At 48.2% G+C, this 18,048-nt stretch overlaps 1 protein-coding gene across 1 annotated transcript in view; it reads left to right on the top strand.

Annotated features, from left to right (window-relative positions):
* The window catches only part of PKD1L3 (polycystin 1 like 3, transient receptor potential channel interacting), a 305,810-nt gene that overhangs the window by 201,232 nt on the left and 86,530 nt on the right, over positions 1–18,048 (top strand). The window contains exon 24 of the mRNA XM_029610662.1: positions 16,946–17,156. Coding sequence (XP_029466522.1) covers positions 16,946–17,156 — 211 coding nt within the window. The remainder of the gene's footprint in view (positions 1–16,945; positions 17,157–18,048) is intronic.

Raw genomic sequence — 18,048 nt, 5'->3', positions numbered from 1 at the left:
GATGGAAATGAAGAAGGAAGTGCATGGGGGTAACTTGCTGCGTGGCGGTTACAGCCCTTACCCAATATGCCTTCGTACTGTTGATGCAACTCCAACGTTGCTCTCTGCTCCAATATTACTCTTTGCTTTAATGGGGGGGGACTCAGACAGCAGCCAACAAGGACACTAAGGGGCAGATTTTAAAAGAAGCACGTGCGGCCTACATGTGTGCGCGCACATGTATGCCTGATTTTATAACATGCGCGCGGAGGCGTGCGCATGTTATAAAATCCAGGGTCGGCGTGCGCAAGGGGTGCATAATTGTGCACCTTGTGCGCGCCAAACCACGCTGCTTTCCCCTGTTCCCTCCCCCTATCCTGACCTTCCCACCCCTTCCCCTTACCTTTCCCCCCAGCCCTACTCTAACCCCCACCCCCCACCCCCCCCCCCCCCCCCCCGTCCTTTGTCTTCCTTTTTGCACCTGCCGGCAGGCTGCCAGCACACAATCCTCCAACACAGCGGCAATGGTCGCTCTGTCGGAGGCCTCTGGCCCCGCCCCCGGACCACCCCCTTTTGGAAAGCCCCAGGACTTACACGCGCGTCGCCGGGCCTTTTTAAAATAGGCCCAGCGCGTGTAACCTTTTTAAAATCCAACCCTACATTTTTAGGTTTCGGAAAACAAATAAGAATGGGGCTAACTTGCTGATGGGGCTGTTGCTACCCTTAACCATTAAGCCTGATACTTGATGCTACCGCCAGCTTGCTGGGCAGACTGGATGGGACTTTTTGTCCTTTACTGTTGTCATTTCTATGCTCCCTGTTTGGTGAGTTTGAGGCCAAGTGGGTGTTGTGGGTAAGGGAGGGTGCTGGGGCTTACACATGTATTATTTATTTAATTTCATTTAGGAATCTTATTTCACTAACAAATGCCCAATTATACATAATATGCAAAGAGCAAACAGTCATCAGTACAAATCATATCTACGTAAGAACTGGAGTCAGACCGAGGGTCCATCAAGCCCAGCATCCTGTTTCCAACAGTGGCCAATCCAAGTCACAAGTACCTGGCAATTACCCAAACATTAGATAAATCACAAGCTACTATTCCTTATTAATAGAAATGTATAGACTTCTCCTCTAGGAACTTATTGAAACTTTTTTAAACCCATTTACACTAACTGCTATAACCACATCATCTGGCACTGAATTCTAGAGCTTAACTACGCGTTGAGTGAAAAATAATTTTCTCTGATTTGTTTTAAAAGAGCTACTTGATAACCTATGGAGTGCCCCCTAGTCTTTCTGTTATCTGAAGGAGTAAATAACTGATTTACATTAACCTGTTCAAGTTCTTTTTAATTTTGTAGACCTCTATCATATCCCCCCCTCAGCAGTCTCTTCTCCAAGCTGAAAAGCCCTAACCTCTTTAGTCTTTCCTCATAGGGAAACCATTCCATGCCCCTGAACAAGGGCCCTGAACTTGGTGGTCGGTGAAACAGATAAGTATGGGAAAATAAGTGTGGGAGCTTGCTGGGCAGACTGAATGAGCCGTTTGGTCTTTTTCTGCCATCATTTCTATGTTTCTATGTTTCTTATCATTTTGGTTGCCCTTCTCTGCACTTTCTCCAGTGCAACTATATCTTTTTTTGAGATGCAGTGACCAGACTTGCATACAGATTTCAAGATGCAATCTCACCATGGAGTGATACAGAGGCATTATGACATTCACCATTTTATTTGTCATTCCCTTCCTAATAATTCCTAACATTCCTTTAGCTTTTTGGCTGCCACAGCACACTGAGCCAATGGTTTCAATGTATTATCCACTATGACGCCTAAATCTCCTGGGTGGTAACTCCTGAGATGGAACCTAATATTGTGTAACTACAGCAAGGGTTATTTTTCCCTAGATGCATCTCCTTGCACTTGTCCACATTAAATGTCATCTCACAAGGTCCTCCTGCAATTTATCACAATCCACTTGAGATTTAACTTCTATGCACAATTTTGTGTTATCCGCAAATTTGATCACATCACTCGTTGTACCCCTTTCCAGATCATTTATAAATATATTAAAAAGCACTGGTCCAAATACAGATCCCTGAGGCACTCCACTGTTTACTTTTTCGACTGTGAAAACAGATCATTTAATCCTATTCTGTTTCCTATCTTTTAACCAGTTTGCAATCCACAAAAGGACATTGCCTACTATCCCATGTCTTTCTAGTTTTCTTAGACACTTCTCATGAGGGACTTTGTCGAATGCCTTCTGAAAATCCCAATACACCACATCTACTGGTTCACCTTTGTCCACACGTTTATTCACCCCTTAAAATAAAATGTAGGAGATTTGTAAAACAAAACTTCCCTTGGGTAAATCCATGCTGATTATGTCCCATTAAACCAGGTCTATCTAAATGTTTTGTGATTTTATTCTTTATAACACTTTCCATTATTTTCCCTGGCACTGAAGTCAGGCTCACCAGTCTATAGTTTTACGGATCACCCCTGGAGCCCTTTTTAAATAACTGAGTTACATTGCCCACTTTCCAGTCTTCAGGTGCAATGGATGATTTGAATGATAGGTTACAAATAAATTGTAATAGCTCTGAAATTTCACTTTTTAGCTCTTTCAGAACCCTTGGGTGTATACTATCCAGTCTAGGTGATTTACTACTCTTCAGTCTGGCCTACTATATCTTCCAGTTTCACCATGATTTGGTTCAGATCATCTGAATCATCACCCTTGAAAACTGTTTCCGGAAAACTGTCCCCCAACATCCTCTTTAATAAACACTGAAGCAAAGAATTCATTTAGTCTTTCCATGATCGCCTTATCTTCCCTAAATGCCCCTTTAACCCCTCAATCATTTAACGGTCCAACCAGCTCCATCACAGGCTTTCTGCTTCGGATATATTTAAAAAACATTTTATTATGAGAACATATAAGAACAAAAATATGCCATATTGGGTCAGACCAAGGATGCATCAAGCCCTGTATCCTGTTTCCAACTGTGGCCAATCCAAGTCACAAGTACCTGGCAAGTACCCAAACATTAAATAAATCACAAGCTACTATTGCTTATTAATTAATAGCAATTTATGGATTTTTTCTCTAGGAACTTATGCAAACCTTTTTTAAACCCAGTTATACTTACTGCTGTAACGACATCCTCTGGCAATAAATTCCAGAACTTAACTATGCGCTCAGTGAAAAACATTTTCTTTGATTTGTTTTAAATGAGCTACTTGCTAACTTCATGGAGTGCCCCCTGGTCCTACAGGAATTTTCTTTGATTTGTTTTAAATGAGCTACTTGCTAACTTCATGGAGTGCCCCCTGGTCCTACAGGAATTTTCTTCGATTTGTTTTAAATGAGCTACTTGCTAACTTCATGGAGAGCCCCTGGTCCTTTATGGAGTGCCTCCTAGTCCTTCATGAGTTTTTGCCTCTATGGCCAATTTCTTTTCAAATTCTCTCTTAGGTTGTCTTATCAATGTCTTACATTTAACTTGCCAATACTTATGTTTTATCCTGTTTTTTTCTGAGTTATCCTTCTTCCAGTTTTTGAAAGAAGTTCTTTTGGCTAAAATAGCCTCTATCACCTCACTTTTTAACCGTGCTGGCAATCGTTTGGCCTTCCTTCCACCTTTCTTAATGCGTGGAATACATCTGGACTGCGCTTCTAAGATGGTATTTTTTTAACAGTGTCCTTGCCTGTTGCACATTCTTAACCTTTATAGTTGCATCTTTCAGTTTTTTAAAACTATTTTTCTTATTTTATCAAAGTTTCCCTTTTTGAAAGTTTAGTGCTTGAACCGTGGGAGACATATCCTTGGTGCAAGAGGACAATGCATCACCTGGAAAGCAGGTTCTTGCTCCAGGATCATTTCCTGCTTCATCAGATTGGTGCTCTCCGACCAGGAGACCTTCCTTCTCCAAGGTAACATCAGGGCTGCCAGACTGGAGTTGAGCCTTGGCTACTATATCCCTGAAGGTCTCATCAGTATACCTCTCTGTCTGCCTCAGCGCCTCCAGGTCTGCCACTCCAGAGATCGGACTTGTTCTCTGAGAATCAGAGGAACCGGGTACATACATACAAAATCTCACCGGTGATTAAAAAAATCATACATGTGACACTTGATGCAAAAGACTGGAAGGCCCCCTCCTTGCTGTTGGACTGCTGCCTTCATCTTAATTTTGTTCAGTTCCTGGTTAAGTTTGTTACTATGGGAGTAGGAATGCTTAAAATTAGGGTCCTTTAAATTTATTAGTGGATTTACTATTTATCTGGTAGTGAACTACAAGGGGATAATTAAACTCTTGATAAGGCCTGGCCCAGTCCTGAGTTTAAGTAAAAGGCTGAATAATTTTTTTTTTGTTAATGTGAAAGTGTCACTTGCCTGAAAATCAAAGGATGAGCTAGAGGTGGAAGGGAGGGAAAGACAAACACATAAACTCCTGTTTTTTTGCCTGCCTTCTGACTAGCTATTTAATACAAAACATACAAACTCCTGGTTTTTGCCTGCCTTTTGACTAGCTACTTAATACAAACACATAAACCTGTTGGTTTTTTTAAATCTGCCTTCTGAATAGCTCAATATCCTATAATAAAATTAGGACTTCTGATCCTAGGTTTTTATAAACTGCAAACTTAGGTGTTTATTTTTTGACAATTAGGTGTATTTAGCAGGCACTAAAAACAAATGTTCATCATTCCCAACTACAATTTTTGGTATATTTTTTGGTGTATTCAATTTAATAAGGTGTAAATCAATTTATCTTCATGTTTTAGATTCCTTTATTAAAAATTAAAATTGCAAACTGCAACTTCACAAAGATGTGTTGCAAGTTGAGTGTATATAGTTGCGGGGGTTGACAGAGTGAGTGTAGTTTGGAGGCTCTGGCAGTGGGGTGGGGTTGGGTGTGTGTGTGGCTGAGAGGGTGACTGGAGTATGGTGTGTGTGACGGAGGGGGGTGGATGGTGTGTGTGTGAGGGCCTTCTCCTGCTCTTCTGTCACATCCTGGGCTGGCAAGGTTTGGGCTCCCTGCTGGCCCACTCCAATGAAATCATCTGGCTGCTACTCGCAGTGGCTGAATGATATCATCAGAGCTTCAACAGGTAGACCTATTTTGGAGTATTTTTATAGAACCAAAAAGCCCAATTTCCCCATCAGAAGTGTTTTATCGGGGCTTTTCAGTCTTTTATATACAAACTTCTTTCTTGAGTAAAGACAATAAACAGAATGAACAATTTAATTTGCCCAACATACATTTTTGTATGCATTTCAAGCATAAATCATACAAGTATGACACATTTTCTGTAAGTCTTAAAATAGAACATTTCTCATTAAATCCAGAGATCGATCCATCTAAACACTGAAATTTAGATAATCTGCCTACATATAAACCCTACTTCCCACCAACATCAAAAACCTTAAATAAAATATAAATAATCATCAACCCTGATTAAAACAAAGCCAAGAAATTAAATCCTACACAGACTGAGGCAGAACATAAGATATGCCATACTGGGTTAGACCAAGAGTCATCAAGCCTAGTATCCTGTCACGTTTTCAATTGTTTTCAAAATGCTGCATAATCTCTTATTAATCTGATTTCAGAAGAGAGGCTGTTGCAAAGTTTGGCTCCAACATTTCCTGCCCTGACTGTTGCGGTCTGCACCGCTTCCTCTCCCTTGTGCCTGACCAGTGCCTACCTTCGCGGCTGGAGACGCCGCACTCTGCGACCCCAGGATCCCAAGACGCCGATTGCTCCACAGGGCGTCCGCCATTTCCTGCCTGTTTCGCCGCGGCCTCGCGCGCGCGCGCGAGTACGCTCACCTTGTGCGTCCAGCACCCGGAAGTCGAGCCCCGCCTGCAATGATGACGTCACACACCCAGGGCGATTTAACCGGCGCCCGGACGCCGTCTCATCGCCTTGCAACGAGGTTCACTACTGCCTTGTAGTTCTGAGTTGCGCATTGTCTTCACAGAGTTCCTGTCGCTGACCTTGGATTGCCTTGACTACGCTTTGCCTGCTGCCTGCCTCTGACCCTGGTTTGTTCCTGACTACGCTTTGCCTGCTGCCTGCCCTGATCTTGGCCTGTTCCTGTTTGCCCAGCCTGCTGCCTGCCACTGATCTCGGCTCGTCTCTGGTCCTGCTTCAGCATTCAGCTTGCTCCAGTTCCTGCTTGCTACTGAACCCGTGCCAGGTTACAGCGTGCGCCAGCTCCTGCTCATTACAGACTTTGTTTCAGGCTACGCCTGCTCCTGTTTCTCGCTGGCCACAGTGACTCTGTTGCTTTCCTCCGCCTGCCTCAGTGCCGGTCTCCTGCCTACCAAGTACCTTTGGACTTCCTTGCTCTCACCCCTGTCACTGGACTCTCACTATTGCCCAAGTCCCAAGGAGCCAGAACCCTACGGGCTCCTCCTGGGGGGTTCCTGGTTCCCGGGTGAACACCTCGAGCCTCTGGCTCCGCCTCCCGGCCTACCCTATCACTCAAGGTAGGCCGGCCCAAGGGTCCACTACTTCGCCTGCAGTATCAGACTGCAACAGTTTGCAAGGCCATGGACTCGGCGGAGGCCCCTAGCCTGCAGGCCATTCCAGGTATGGCTCGACGCCTCCAGCAGCAACAGCACTGCATTGACACCCTCGCTGCCACCGTGGGACAATTGGTCTCCCGCCTAGAGGGTTCGGCCCGGGTGTCGCCTCCGGCACCTGCTTCCTCTACCACCTCAGTAACACAGTTACCCATGCCCACCCGGTATGCCGGGGACAGCAAGTCCTGCCGAGGGTTTCTAAATCAGTGCCAAGTACGCTTTACACTCCTGCCTGCACAGTTTCCTTCGGACGCAGTCAAAGTGGCGTTCATTTTCTCACTGCTGGATGGCAAAGCCCTTGACTGGGCTTCTCCTATGTGGGAACGCCAGGATCCCATGCTACAGAACCTGGAGGACTACCTTCTTAATTTTCAGCTTGCCTTTGATGACCCTGCACGCCAAACCACCGCAGTCTCGGAACTCTTGCACCTCAGGCAAGGAACACGCCCGGTGGCTGATTACATCATCGAATTCCGTACACTAGCCATGGAGGTCGGTTGGCAAGATGATTGTCTGAAGGGGATCTTCCTTGAAGGGCTAGCCGGCCGGATCAAGGATGAGCTGGCAGGACGGGACCTTCCAGGGGACTTAAATGATCTGATCGACGTAGCGGGTAGGGTGGATCGCCGCCTTCAACAGCGAGACAAGGAGACCCGCTCGAGCCGTAGGCCACCTCCACAGCCGTCTACCTCTTCCAGAACCCTGGTCTCCAGGGCTTCTCCTACCACTGTGCCTGGTGGGGAACCCCTGCAAGTGGGTAGGTCTCCATTAACCCCAGAAGAAAAGAGGAGACGTTGCATGCTTGGTCTCTGCCTCTATTGTGGAGGCAAGGGGCATTTTCTCTCTACTTGCCCGGAACATCCAGGAAACGCTCCTGCCTAGGTTACACCGAGGAGCTACACCTAGGCGCTACTGGAACAGCTCCTCTGTGCACATTGCCCGTAACACTGAAGTACCCTGGAGGGGAACTCCAGGTCCGTGCCTTCATAGATTCCGGTGCTGAAGGGAACTTTATTGTGGCCGATCTGGTGACTCAGCTGGCCCTTCCAATGGTACCCAAGGTCCCGCCGCTGCGGATTTCCTCAATCCGAGGTACTCTACTCCCTGGGGTCATTACCTGCTCCACGGCCCCTGTAACATTACAAACCGGATTGTTTCACTCTGAGGAGATCTCTCTACTTGTCTTGGAGCGAGCTGTGCACCCTCTGGTTTTGGGACTACCCTGGCTCCAGCAGCATTCACCCATAATCAAATGGGACGACTTTCAACTGGTTCATTGGGGCCCAGCCTGCTTTGAACATTGCTTACAGCTTCCGCATCTGCCCAAATCCTTGCACATCTGCTCCTCCCATCTGTTACCCGAGCCATACCAGGACTTTGAGGATGTGTTTTCTAAAGAAATGGCAGAGCTCCTGCCGCAACACCGGCCGTTTGACTGTCCCATCGATTTGTTGCCAGGTACCACTCCTCCTCGAGGCCGTGTATACCCTCTATCCTTACCGGAGACAAAGGCCATGTCGCAGTATGTGACGGAGAACCTGGCCAAAGGGTTCATTCGGCCCTCTCGCTCGCCTGCTGGTGCCGGCTTCTTCTTCGTGGCCAAGAAGGATGGTTCTCTCAGGCCATGCATTGACTATCGGGGCTTGAACGCCATCACCAAACGGGATCGATACCCACTCCCGTTGATCCCAGAACTTCTGGACCGTCTACAGGGTGCCCGTGTTTTCACCAAATTGGACCTCAGAGGGGCCTACAACCTTGTTCGTATCCGTCCCGGGGACGAATGGAAGACGGCCTTCAATACCAGGGATGGGCATTACGAGTATCTAGTAATGCCCTTCGGACTCTGCAATGCCCCAGCCGTCTTCCAACACCTTATGAATGAGGTTCTGCGGGACATGCTTAACTCGCATGTCATTGTCTATCTGGACGACGTGCTTATTTTCTCTAAAGATTTGAACTCCCACCGTCATCACGTGAAACAAGTTCTTCAAGTCCTCCGAGAGAACCATCTCTACACTAAAATGGAGAAGTGCACTTTTGAGGCCGAGTCTCTGCCCTTCCTAGGATATATCATTTCGTCCACCGGCTTCCGCATGGACCCAGATAAAGTGGTGGCCATCACCAAGTGGCCTCAACCCACGGGGCTTAAAGCCCTCCAGCGATTTCTGGGTTTCGCAAATTTCTATAGACATTTCATCCCACGTTACTCGCACCGGGTTGCTCCACTCACAGCCCTGACCCGTAAGGGAGCTGATGCCAAGAACTGGCCTGACGCTGCAGTTACAGCCTTCTCCGATTTGAAAGAGGCTTTTCTATCGGACGTCTGCCTCCGACATCCTGATCCTTCCAAACCCTTCATTGTGGAGGTTGACCCCTCCAGTATCGCCGTAGGAGCCATACTCAGCCAACACTCGAATTCCAGACAACTCCTACCCTGCTCCTATTTCTCTAGGAGGTTTTCCCCAGCCGAAAGCAACTACTCCATCGGGGACAAGGAGCTATTGGCAATCAAGCTTGCCTTTGAAGAGTGGAGGCAGTGGCTCGAAGGGGCGTTACATACTACCACTGTATACACTGACCATAAGAACCTGGAGTTCCTGTCCCAGGCCCAGCGATTAAACCCCTGCCAAGCTCGTTGGGCTTTGTTTTTTAGTCGGTTCGATTTCATCTTACAATATCGACCGGCAGCCAAGAACATCCGTGCGGATGCCCTCTCCCGGACGTCGTGTGTCGAGGAGGATCAGGAACCACCTCAGTTCATCCTGGACCCAAGTAAAGTCCGCTTGTCCGCTTTGACGGTCCTCTCCCAGGATAGGACCGTAGTCCCTCGCAAGGATCGCCTCACGGCGTTACGCTGGGCTCACGACTCACTCGTCGGAGGGCACGCAGGCCGTGAAAGAACACAGGAACTCCTTAACCGTTTTTATTGGTGGCCCAACATCCGGCGTGATGTTGGTACTTACGTGAGTTCCTGCCCTACCTGCGCCCGTCAAAAGCCCAGTCCTGGATCCCCGTGTGGTCTATTGCAGCCCCTGCCGGTTCCCACCGAACCCTGGACACACCTGGCCACGGATTTCGTGGTGGACCTGCCTTCTTCCAGCGGTCATACAGTCATCTGGGTTACCGTAGACCGCTTTTCCAAGATGGTACACCTGGTCCCGCTACCTAAGCTGCCATCAGCGCCTGAACTGGCTCTCCTCTTCGCTCAACACATTTTCAGGCTACATGGTCTCCCACAAGATGTAGTCTCCGACCGAGGCCCCCAGTTTGTAGCACGCTATTGGAGGGCCCTCTGCAAGTGCTTTAAGGTAAAGCTCAGCTTCTCCACAGCCTTTCACCCGCAGAGCAACGGGCAGACTGAGAGGATGAATCGAACCCTGAAGGCCTATCTCCGCTCCTTCGTGAACGAAAAGCAGGATAATTGGTCGGAACTCCTGCCTTGGGCCGAGTTCGCCTACAACAACCAGGCTCATGCAGCCACTGGCAAGTCCCCATTCCAGATTGTGTACGGAAAACCATTGAGACCACCACTCCCTCTCGTCACTTCCAGCGCTTCACCTGCCGCCCAAGGCACCGCACAGCAACTACAGACACTGTGGCACAGAACCCAGCGCAAACTGCACCACGCTGCCGCCGCTGCCAAACAAGTGCCCGACCGCCACCGACGACCAGCTCCTGCTTACCAGCCAGGAGATCGGGTGTGGCTCAGCACCAAAAACATTCACCTCCGTCTCCCCTCACGGAGGTTTGCACCCAGGTTCTGCGGTCTGTTCCGGGTGGCTGAAAGAGTGGGCCTGGTATCTTATCAGCTGAGACTGCCGTCCACACTCCGAATCCACGATGTCTTCCATGTGTCCCTTCTTAAACTCGTGGTCCTTTCTCGCTATCATCGCACACCTCCAGATCCTGCTTCAGCGCCCATCGATGATGACCCCACTTATCAAGTGCGTGAGGTTGTGGACATCCGCTTCCACAACCGTAGATGGGAGTACCTCCTAGCATGGGAGGGCTGCGGTGACGAGGACAATACATGGGAGCCCAGTCGTAATATCCTGGACAAGAGTTTATTACAGCAATTCCATCGGGACCATCCGGAGAAACCTGGGCCTCTCAAGAGGGGCCGTAAAGGGGGGTACTGTTGCGGTCTGCACCGCTTCCTCTCCCTTGTGCCTGACCAGTGCCTACCTTCGCGGTGGGAGACGCCGCACTCCGCGACCCCAGGATCCCAAGACGCCGATGGCTCCACAGGGCATCCGCCATTTCCTGCCTGTTTTGCCGCGGCCTCGCGCATGCGTGAGTACGCTCACCTTGTGCGTCCAGCACCCGGAAGTCGAGCCCCGCCTGCAATGATGACGTCACGCACCCAGGGCGATTTAACCGGCGCCCGGACACCATCTTATCGCCTTGCGACGAAGTTCACTACTGCCTTGTAGTTCTGAGTTGCGCATCGTCTTCACAGAGTTCCTGTCGCTGACCTTGGATTGCCTTGACTACGCTTTGCCTGCTGCCTGCCTCTGACCCTGGTTTGTTCCTGACTACGCTTTGCCTGCTGCTTGCCTCTGACCCTGGTTTGTTCCTGACTACGCTTTGCCTGCTGCCTGCCCTGATCTTGGCCTGTTCCTGTTTGCCCAGCCTGCTGCCTGCCACTGATCTCGGCTCGTCTCTGGTCCTGCTTCAGCATTCAGCTTGCTCCAGTTCCTGCTTGCTACGGAACCCGTGCCAGGTTACAGCGTGCGCCAGCTCCTGCTCGTTACAGACTTTGTTTCAGGCTACGCCTGCTCCTGTTTCTTGCTGGCCACAGTGACTCTGTTGCTTTCCTCCGCCTGCCTCAGTGTCCGGTCTCCTGCCTACCAAGTACCTTTGGACTTCCTTGCTCTCACCCCTGTCACTGGACTCTCACTATTGCCCAAGTCCCAAGGAGCCAGAACCCTACGGGCTCCTCCTGGGGGGGTTCCTGGTTCCCGGGTGAACACCTCGAGCCTCTGGCTCCCCTCCCGGCCTACCCTATCACTCAAGGTAGGCCAGCCCAAGGGTCCACCACTTCGCCTGCAGTATCAGACTGCAACACTGACATTTCTAGATGAAAATCTCTTGTAACTCCATTCGTGAGGAGGGGCATGTTGGAGGAGCCTATCCACTAGATAGATAAGGACCAAATCATTGAATGGTTTAATAGCCAATGTAAGAATCCTGGATTTAATGTGGAATTCCAGTGTAACTCTTGCAACAAAGGACATACAGATTTCTTTACTTTCATAAATACATTTAAAAATCAATTCAAAATAATTAAAAATAATAACCCTAACACCAAACTCTCATTAGGGTAATAATTAGCTTAGTTCAAGTAAGATCGGGTCTCCATAAACACAGAAAACCTGAAACTAACCTTTAATATTGGGATGGTAACTTTCAAAGCGGTTCATGGGCACACATTGGCGTGTGTGTATCGGCACATGCCCAGGGCCGTGGCAAGTTTTATAACTTGTGTGCACATAAGCGTATATGCTATAAAATAGCCTGAGGGTGTGCACATGTGTGCCTAATTTTAAGTGGGCATGTGCCTAGGTTCATAAATCCCATTTCTACTGGGTAAGTCAGATATTTTAAAACTGGCATAGGTCCACGCCATGACCAGTTTCACCAGTTCACCCATTGTTGAGCTATGTCCTCCAAACCCCCCTGGTTTATTAGCCTGCATTCTCCCCAGTTACCCCAGATCCTTTAAACCCCTCCAAAATGGCTGGTTTGTTTGTTTTTTAAACTTATACCTCCTGCATAGCACGTGCATAAGTATTTATGATCACATCTCTTGGCTATGCCCTGAAATGGCCATGCCCTACCCAGAACAAGATCGGTGTATAAAAGGAGACTTTATTCTGACAGTATTCAAGCCCGACTCTGGCCGAGTTTTGCTTTGTGTTAAGAGCTGCCTCAGGAGCTACAGTGTAGAAGAACCTTTTTCATAGGATTCAAAAGTAATCATGTTGGTCAAAAATCAGCAGTGGTATACTTTCATAATATCAGACATTTGTGTATGCGCAACAGCAGGTGTTTTGAAGTATTACTCCTGCTCTGTCTATCAGGATGTACGGATAGAACCTTTACAGTTTGTGTAAAGCCTTAGTAGTGCATCTACTTTTGTGTACCGGATTATTGTGATTAGTTTAACTTGCGTTCGCTGTCGCGGTCATTATCATCTCTTAGCTAGAGAGTCACTAGCTAATACAATGCTCGCCATCGCGACGGCATATTTTGAATCTACACTGCAACTCTTATGTGTTCTGACGAGCATTGCTATTAGCTTCTTCTTTTTGGTCGCTACAGAGCCATCTTGGATCGGCTTCCGGTTTGTTTTTTGGGTCCATGCACTACCCAGACCACGCCCAGATCAGGCTCCTTTTTGAAATCAAGTGAGATATGCACGCATCTGGGCAGCTTTTAAAATTCGGTGGGCGTGCGTAAGCCCAACTTGTGTGTGTATCTTCCAATTTTGGCGTGCACTGGGCTTTTAAAATTCATCTTTGAGTTAGAATTCACCTATAAGGAGCATAAAAATATAAAGCAGGTGAAAGAGTGCCCTCAGATACCCGAGACAAAGGCAAAGCAAGATCCTGGTTTGCAGAAATGTGAAATCAATAACAAAACAAAATTAATTACAAACACTCAAAATCTAAATTTTATCACCCAAAATAATGAAACACAGTGTTACGCCCATCGGTCGCAGACGTCTGCAACTACTTCTGCTCACCTCTTTCTTCACCTCCCTAACTCCATGGGGTAGATTGGCAGCATCCGCTAGCTATCTACAACCTGCCTACCGCTTCCAGACCTCCCGGGTCGGCACGGATGCCGCTGACCACCATCTTGCCATCTGATCTCTCTAGGTGCGTGCTCACACAGGCCGATCTTATCCACATCATGGCGGGAAGCTCGGGGTTGTCCCTTTCCAGATGACGTCAGGATCTGTGGATATTTAAACCTGCTGGCCCTCTCCAAAAACGATTTGGCAGTGACATCCTTGCTATTTCCGCCTCGCTTCCTGAGAACCCTGCGTTCCAGTTCCAGTTCTGACGTGGAAGTCTCAGGTACACACTCCTCGGGGGCCTCTCTCTTGTCCTGGCTATCTGCTCTTTGGAGGGCCTGACGCCTGGAACTCCGTCTGCTCCATTCCCCGGGGCTTCCTGGAACCAACTCGCTCCTTGTGAGTACTCCGCCCTGCGGATCACTTTCTACCTATCAAGTGCCTATCGGGTGTACCCCGCACTGCGGGCCATTACCATCACTACAGAGAGCTCCGTCAGAAGTGCCTGCTCTAAGGATCTTTACCACGCTATTGAGGACCTCACAGGCGCGTCCCACCTTGTGGACTGCTACCAGACTGACCGAGGACCCTCACCCATGTACCCCATGCTGTGGGCCATTACCACCTCCACCTAGGGCCTCACTGTGCTCTTCTCTCTACGGACCGCTGTCACCCCTTCTGACATTTTCATCTGCATTTCCTACTCTGAAGGATTTACCATCGTTACTGAGGACATCATTGGTGTACCCCGCCCCTCGGGCCACTACCATCTCCTTCAAGGTCTCTTCGGTGTACCCCACTTCGCGGGTCACTACCATCTCTACAGGAGACTTCTCCGGTATACATGCTTCACGGACTACTACTAGCGCTACAGAGGTATTCCCTCAGGGCACAACCTATCTCATCGACCCTGTGTCTCAGGGTCTGTGTGGACTCTCTCTCTGGCACCCCCCGATCCACGGGTAGTGCTTCTATCTCTTTAATAAAGACTCTATTCATTCTGTGCCTTCCTCTGCTGAGACCTAGCCTCCCGACAGTGAGGCTCACAGGGCTCCTCCCCGTGGGCGGTACCACCTCTCACTTCGGCCCAGGGTTCACACCTCTTCTGACATCACAGAATCCTAACACACAGCTTATAAACCATGCAATTTACTTAGTCCCTCCCTCTACCATACATAACCTTATCCAAAAAGCACATAGTTCCAATAAAATGATATAACCAGGACCCATGGTCGTAGTGTCCATAGTGCACAGTGGTATATAGGCACCACCAACTTTAAAAAGCGGTGTGCAGTGCACCACCAACTTTGGATGCTATTGTCCCCACTCTGGCTTTTCCCCCTCCAAAAGAATTGCTCCCTGTACTTGCCTAGTTTATTCAGTGCAGTGACTGTATGGCTAATTGACCCTGGTACCACCTCCACAGCTGCATGGCTGGCAGGGGAAGACTTAATTTTTCATGCAGGAATATGCTGCTGTTGTCACCTTGCTAATCATTATAGCTCCTCCTCTTCAGGAGTTTCCTGTCTTCTGCCACTGCTCAGTGCCATCTCATGGTCAATCTGAAAATGGCAGCATTTGCAAGTGCCAGTGAGTCAGCAGCCAGATAAAGGCAAGTCTAAAATGGCCCATGGATCATCTGTTTGAGGCTTTGAGGACTGTATGGGATAGGGGCTTTCTAGACAATAGATCATGTATTTGAGGGTGCTCAGGGTTAGGAATGTATATGGTGGGGTCTAAGGAGGCTGTCTTGGGAGATGGATCACGTGTTTGGGGGGAAGCAGGTGCAGAGATGCATATGGGAGTATAGGGGGGCTCTCTGGAGGATGGATCATGTGTTTGGGAGCAGCTTTGCATATCTACACTCCGTGTGCTCTGTGCTCCCAAAGCAAAGGGTTGCTGGAGATTCCATCCATTCACCAAGCAAATTTAGGTGAGGTTAGGGATCAGGCCTTCTCACTGGCTGACCCGATCCTAATGAACAGCATTTCAGAACATTATGTCACATCCCTATGTCCCCCAAACACATGATCCATCCCCCATAACCCCCCCCCCCAACCCCACCCCATACACATCCCTAACCCTGACCTCCCAAATACATGATTCATCTCCCAAGACAGCCTCCCAAACCTCACCATATATGTTCCTATGGATCACCCCTGGATCCCATTTTAAAAATTGGCATTTCAAACATTCGATCCATCTTCCAGAGAGCCTGCCAAGGCATGATGGATCATGTATTTGAGGGACTCAGGGCAAGGGATGTGGGGTCTGGTGAGACTCTCTGGGGGATGAATCACATGCAAGAGGGTGAGATATAATTCTATTGGAGGATCTCAAAATTCTTGTTTTTTGATCACATGGAAGCAGCAAATTTTCTGGTGCACCACTGACTTCAGCAATCACTCTATGACCCTGCCAGGACCCAATTGTTTTCCATCTGCTTTGGGTTGACCCTTTGTATGCATCCCACCTCCATGGCAAGGTGCTTTTTAAGGATAGTTTGCAATGACATCAGTGGGAGGGGGCAAAGTCAAGGGACCCCCAACTCCCCAGCGATGCCCAGCATTGAAGAGAAGGGGAAGCAGCAGGCATCCTTCAGCATGGAGGGAGCATGATAGAAGCTCCTGCCCTGATGCTTAACAGCTCCGTAAGAAGATCAGGCAAGGATGCAGTACAGGCAGTGTGATGCCATCGGCTAGTAATCCCATTTTAATCTCACATCGTCCAAATCATATGTCTTTTATATCCTGATTATCTTTATCTCTAGTACGTGTTGCCAAAGCAAATAAAAGGAATGTACGAGAGCAACTTCGTTTTTCTAGTTACATGAAACTATTCTGAATGATGGCCGTTGACTTTCACTCTAGCATTAGCAAAAGGAGGTACAAATGTATGTTCATAACTTGCAGACAATTTTCAAAGGAAAAAGGCTTTGAATATTGCTAAAGAGAGACAGAATATGAGTTTCTTTACACAACTCTCCGGCTAGTGTGCTCACCACACATCTTCAACCCGTTGGATCAACCTAGTTCACTTTGGAAGTCAGAGGACAATCAGTTTGCTGTTTTTGTCTGGAGGAACTGATCAATTCTGCTCACCTCACATTCATTTGGACCCACTCCCGATCGCACCGCTTCCGGATTGATTTCATGTTTCTGCAAATCAGTTTCTTGCTTTGCCTTTGCGTCAGGTCTCCAAGGGCTCTCCTTCAACAAGCTTTACATTTTTATGCTCCTTATGCTTTACTCAGTTAACATCAAAGATGAGTTTTAAGTTTTGTTTACTTATGGGTGCCAAACTGCCTAACTATGGCTCTGATGGGAGGGACAGAACTCATCAGGGAGGCACCTGGGTGTGGGAGAGAGGTGACCTGGATAGATGAGAGAGACTTTTGGAGGAGGAATGTGGGCAAGGTAGAAATGGAGACCTGGATATGGGAGAGTTCGGTAGGGAAATTTTGTTGTGATGGGGGATGCTGAGTATGGGAGGGACCTGAGGGTGGGAGTAGAGCTCTCTGCTGTTAGGCAGTGTAACCAATCTCTTCTCTTCTTCTCAGGTTTGTTAGTTTCTATGAAACAGCCACCATAGAGAGGGCTCATGTTTACCTGACAGCATTCCTGGTATCGCTGGCCACCGTTAAACTGTGGAGTATGCTGCAACTGAACCCAAAACTGCATCTGATCTCCATGACCCTCCGCAGAGCCTGGCAGGAGATGAGTGGCTTCCTGCTTGTCTTCCTTCTCATGCTGGTTGCTTACTCAGTCACTGTAAGGGACAGATGTCTGCAGAGACACATTCATTTAATTCAGAGTAGCTGCAGACAAGTATATTTTGGGGACAAAACCTCATTGAGCTGAAGGCGTGGGGATAGCAACATACAAGTACCAGGAGCGACAGATATAGCAGTGCATCAGCACTGAGGGCACGGGGAGGGCGCACACCAGTGCCAGTCAGGGCTAGTGCAAAAGAATTGGGCAAACTAAGTTGAACCTTCAGCCTTGTGCCCTGCTCCCCCTCCCCCACTGTAACCGCAGTTGTCTGGACCTCCTTACTGACTAAAAGAGACTGTTACATTACCACACAATGTTCAGGCCCATAGGCCCCTGAGATTTTGATAATTTAACTCAACAATCATGATCACCCCACCACCACCTGTCCCACAACTATCCAGTAAAAACACATAATTGGGTGTCATACTTTTAAATATTAAAATGTGTTTTATTATTTGCTTATTAATAGTTTGGATAAGCTTTTACTAGTAGTAAAAGAAGGTGTAGTAGTAGAGGGTGCAGGCTGAGGTGTACTGTGTAGAAGTAGAGAGGGGATTGGACAATTCAGAGAGAGAGAGAGAGAGAGAGAGAGAGAGGGGCAGAGCTGGAAAGTACAGCCAGAGAGAGGGGTGGAGCTCAATTTACATATGTGGTAGTCTGCAGTGGATTGGACAATAGGGAGAAAGAGGGGGGTCGAACAGAATAGTACAAAGAGAGAGAGAGAGAGAGAGGTGGCGCTCAATTTCAATATAGAGAGAGGGGCAGAGCTGGAGAGCACAGGAAGCTCCTGTACAGGGGCAGAGCTTAATTTGTATACTGGTGGTGCAGGTGCGAAGCAATACATAGAGATAGATAGATAGATATGCATATACATATGTTTCAGAAAAGC

This window comes from Rhinatrema bivittatum, chromosome 7 (genome assembly GCF_901001135.1).
Source record: "Rhinatrema bivittatum chromosome 7, aRhiBiv1.1, whole genome shotgun sequence".
Taxonomy (NCBI): domain Eukaryota; kingdom Metazoa; phylum Chordata; class Amphibia; order Gymnophiona; family Rhinatrematidae; genus Rhinatrema; species Rhinatrema bivittatum.
The sequence above is the reverse complement of the archived record's forward strand: the minus strand, read 5'-3'. Positions and strand labels throughout refer to the sequence as shown.